A 4,875-nucleotide genomic window follows, 5' to 3' on the forward strand; every position below is an offset into this window, starting at 1 on the left:
CCATTGTGGTTGCTCGGGTTTTCTTCAATACATATTCCCCTGGTTTGAATGACCGTTCTATGACTTTACGATCATAGCTCAACTTGATTTTCTGTTGTATCGAACCAACTGATGTAAGGCTGTTTCTATTTGTTCTTCCAACAACTCTTTATCTAAAGCCATTATGTTGTCGTTGCTTCCAGATTTGACAGCACGAGTCTTGGTAGTCTGAAGATATACCTCGGTGGGTATGACTGCCTATGTTCCATAAGCCAATGTGAATGGGGATAATCCAGTTGATCTTTTTGGGGTTGTCCGGTAAGACCATAAGACTCCAAGGAACTCCTCTGTCCACTTTTCCTTCGCCTTTTCTAGCCTTTTATTGAGATTGTCCATAATAACACGATTTGTTGCTTCCGCCTGCCCATTTCTTTGAGCATAATATGGAGCAGAAAAGTTATGGCGAATGTTCACATTCTCGCAGAATTCTTTGATCACTCCGGAATCGAACTGCTTTCCATTGTCTGACACCATCTCGTGTGGGATTCCAAATCTGCAGAAGATGTTCTCCGATATGAACCTTTTTACGTCGTATCTGGTAACATGTACCAATGCCACTGCCTCAACCCATTTTGTAAAATAATCAGTTGCGGCCAGTACATATTTTACTCCTCCAAGAGCTCGGGGGAGTGGTCCGAAGATGTCTAGTCCCCACTTATCGAACGGCTAGGGACTAAAAACTGGATGCAATTCGTTGGCAGGCCTTTTAGGAATTGGAGCGTGCTCTTGGAGTGGCACACACTTCTGGGCGTATTCATTAGCATCTTTCTGTATGTATGGACAGAAGTACCCCTGGGTAAGTACCTTGTGCGCGAGACTGTTCCCTCCAGAATGGTTGCCACATATTCCTTCATAAGCCTCTGCCAATATCTATTGTCCTTCCTCGGCTGATATGCATCGCAAGAATGGCTCCAAAGCTACAGGTCTGTGGTATAACTGTCCCTCGATCATTGAATATCTCCATGCATTATTTTTCACTTTTGAAGCGAGTTGCTCATCTTCTGTAATTTCACTGGTTGTCAAATACCGAATATAAGGTTAACGCCAGTCTGAAGCGTTTTCAACAGGATTGCTTGAATCGTCTATCACTGGAATGTCAACATCCATATTATTGTCAACGTTTTCGACATGTTGTTGTGTTGAAGTAGTTACCCTCACGCCCCCACAAGCATGTTTGAGAGCCAGAAAAAAGTGGATGTCGGAGATGCTAGGTAACTCTTGGAAATCTACTACAACGAAACGGGTGGTATCAGTTTCGACTGCGGAAGACAGATATGAGAAAGCGTCTGCGTGCCTGTTTTCCAACCGTGGTCGCTGCCCAATATATAATTGGTCGAATTAATTTACCAGCTCTCTCATACGATCTAAATATAGGGCCATCCTCTCTTCCTTGGCTTTGTAGGTCCCCAGAAACTGGTTAACTACTAGCATAGAATCAATTACCATCTTCACGTTCTTCGCATCTAACTGTTTGACGGATTTTAAACCGATAATTTCTGCTTCATATTCAGCTTCATTATTTGATGCTCGAAAGCCTAATCTAGTTGCTTTCTCGATCCTCGAACCTTCGGGAGTAAGGATGACACATCCAACCACGGCTGCACCAACATTTGATGAACCATCAGTAAACACAATCCATAGTGGCTCAGGTGCATCAATATCCATTACAAACTCTCCCCCATTCTGATTAGCGGTTGACTCTATGGGTTTGTTCAACAACTTTTCTTCTTTGGTAACTGTTTCTATGTCGTCCACAGGGAAATCTGCTTACAGTGCAGCCAGAGCGTGTCCCTTCTCTGCAGTTATGGTTTTGTACTTGATTTCATACGCCCCTAGAAAATTCGACCATATGGCTAGTCGGATGGAATCATCAGTACGTTCCAGGATTCTCTTCAGCGGATATTCAGAGTAGACTACGATCTGTCTCTCTTGGAAATATGGTTTGAGGCGACGAGATGCATGCAATAGTGCAAGTGCTATCTTTTCAATTTTTTTGTACCGTGTTTCCATCCCCGTCAAAGATTTACTGACGAAGTAAATAGGCTTTTCATGTGGATCAGTAAAAAACAACACAGCGCTTACAGCGTTCTCCGTTGCAACCAGATAAACTCCGACAGGTTACCCAGTCTTTGGACTCACCAATACCGGGGGGGGGGGGGGGGGGGTTGACAAATATTGTTTGATTTCATTGAAAGATCTTTCGCATTCGTCTGTCCAACCAAAATTCACCGCTTTCTTCAAAAAGTCAAAGAATGGTTTGAATCGATCTGACGAGCGTGAAATGAAACGATTTAAAGCTTCTAATCGTCTTGCTAGTTTCTAGACATCCTTCTTTATTCTTGGGGATGAAATCTCTCTGATGGCTCTGATTTTCTCCGGATTCGCCTCGATACCTCTGTGCGTCATCAAGTACCCAAGGAACTTTCCCAAAGATATCCTGAATGAACATTTTGCTGGATTGAGCTTCATACGGTATCTCCTCAAAATATCGAACGTCTTCTGTAGATCGAGAAATTGAGACTCTTTTTTCTTAGATTTCACTACCATATCGTCGATATATACTTCCATCGTCTTCCCAATCAGATCTTTGAACATATGATCTACCAAATATTGGTAGGTCGCCCCTGCGTTCTTTAGCCCGAACGACATTAAAGTATAGTAGTAAACTCCTCTTTCAGTCACAAAGGTAGTATGCTCTTGATCATCCTCGAGCAAAGGTATTTGTTTATACCCCGAAAAACCGTCCATGAATGACAGTCTACCGTACCCTGAGGTTGCATCCACCAAATATCTGATCCGCGGAAGTGGGTACGGATCACTCGGGTATGCTTTATTCAAATCAGTAAAATCGATACAGACACGAATTTTACCATTCTTCTTTGGAACCGAGACGACATTGGACAACCATCGTGGATACTATACCGGTCGAATAAAGCCTGCTTCCAACAACTTCTCGATTTATGCAGCAAATCCATATTTTTTTCTTCGTGCCATATTCCTAGTTTTCTGACGAACTGGATGGAACTTCTCATCGATATTTATCCTGTGGCAGGCTACGTTCAGATCTATCCCAGGCATTTCAGCAAAAATCCATGCGAAAACGTCAGCGTTCGCCCTTAGCAATGTAATCAAACCATCACGTTCGTGTGCAGGTAGATCTGCCCCTACGAACGTGGTTTTATACTTCTCATCCCCAATCTGGACCTCGATCAGTTTCTCAACCGTTGGGGGTTCAGCCGCGTCCTCTCCCATATATGATTCTGGAGGGAGAGGATTTTGTAGTTGTTATTTTTGTTCGACTCGCAGGATCTGGTTCCCGCTAACTTCTGATTTCATGTATTCATCCATATCATTCTTGTGACACTTGTAGGCGGTCATATGGTCGCTTATAACCCTCACGACCCATTTAGGGGTGATAAATTCAGACATTGATGATACGAGGATGTGACTGCACCGATCGCATGCATCCAGTCTCGTCCTACGATCCCATTATAGAGAGCTCGACAATCCAGCAACAGGAAACTTCCTAGAACAGACTTGTCAGCCACTGTTATAAGCATATTTATTTTCCAATCGCCTTTGAATCTTCGCTACTGAATTCGATAATTGGATTTTCGTCCTCCTCGATCAAGTCATGCGAGAGATTCATATTGGAATAGGCTCCTGAAAATAGCATGCTCACTGAGCTTCCCGTATCCACTAGAACACGGTGTACACAAAACATGCCAATCCAAGCTATTATAACAATAACATCATGATGGGGATCATATACGCCTATCATGTCTACTTCAAAAAACTCGATCTTTTTGCATCCAAGCTCCATAATTTCTGCTCCATTTCCGCTGAAAAAATCGATGTGATTTGTCACGTACCATTCCTTTAATTGTCTGAGATTTCTCCTGGTCTCATCTTCTGATGCCCGTCTGATCATTGAATGGATCCTGGCATGACTGACATTAATCACATGTGATGTGCCAAATTATCCCGAACATTTCCCAAAATCCTTTTTCACGTACTCTTGTAGCTTTCCAGCGTCTATCATTCGCTGGACTTCGATCTGTAAATAGCGACAATTCTCAGTCTTGTGACCATGATCTTTATGATAATTGCAGTATTTGCTCTGATCACGTGTCTCTGCTGGCAAAGGCCATGGGGGGCTCAAATCCTTGCTTATTTTTTCATACAACTCTGTAAGCCGTATGTTCAATGGTGTCAGCTTCATATCATGATATTTCTGATATCCAGTTTTCATTCGTTCCTCTTGATTTTTTTCTCGAACTTCACCTCGATCGTTATGTTGTCCACTTGAACGGTTCTTTGACTTGTCTTTCTTCCCATCATTTGGATGATTGGATGATCTGTTAACTTCTCTTGTCTCTCGAGCTTTAGAATCATCCTCAACTTGAGCGTATTCTTCTGCTCGATCATACAGTTCTTCCAGAGTCTTTGGTGATCTCTTGCCCAAGGAACCGTACACACCTATTTGATCATATTGGTATGCCTGTTTGTAAGCTTCGATGACGACTTAATCGTTGGCACCATCCACATCGGCCAACTCTTGCTTGAAGCGTCCAGTAAACTGTCTGATGCTTTCCTCCTTCCGGATTTCTATAAGGAACAATGCGTGGCATCCCTTCCGATCACGTCTATTGTACTTGTAGTGAGAGCAGAATTCGTCAACCAGCTTTTGGTAAGTATCGATCGACTGAGCCGGGAGCTGATTGAATTTATTGCTCCACCAGCCAGTGACTGTGGAAACATTTTGCACATCAACTCATCGTTGTACTGCCACAGAGTCATGGCAGTTTCATAGTATAAAACATGATGATCCGTCAT

The 4,875-nt window shown here is 42.9% G+C and overlaps 1 protein-coding gene across 1 annotated transcript; it reads right to left on the reverse strand.

Annotated features, from left to right (window-relative positions):
* Positions 1-4,018: 4,018 nt before the first annotated feature.
* Positions 4,019-4,875, reverse strand: LOC113291380. The gene is made up of 2 exons (XM_026540917.1): positions 4,695-4,875; positions 4,019-4,518 (listed from the first exon to the last, which is right to left on the reverse strand). The coding sequence occupies exons 1-2, from the start codon at positions 4,873-4,875 to the stop codon at positions 4,019-4,021; spliced, it is 681 nt and encodes a 226-aa protein (XP_026396702.1).

This window comes from Papaver somniferum, chromosome 6 (genome assembly GCF_003573695.1).
Source record: "Papaver somniferum cultivar HN1 chromosome 6, ASM357369v1, whole genome shotgun sequence".
Classification (NCBI taxonomy): Eukaryota; Viridiplantae; Streptophyta; class Magnoliopsida; order Ranunculales; family Papaveraceae; genus Papaver; species Papaver somniferum.

Bases quoted from the DNA above. Each gene is read 5' to 3' on its own strand.
- LOC113291380 (XM_026540917.1), bottom strand. From the start codon at position 4,875: ATGACGGATCATCATGTTTTATACTATGAAACTGCCATGACTCTGTGG. The intron at 4,519-4,694 runs GTACAATAGACG...ATGATCAAATAG, and splicing joins GAATTCTGCTCTCACTACAA to GTGTGTACGGTTCCTTGGGC.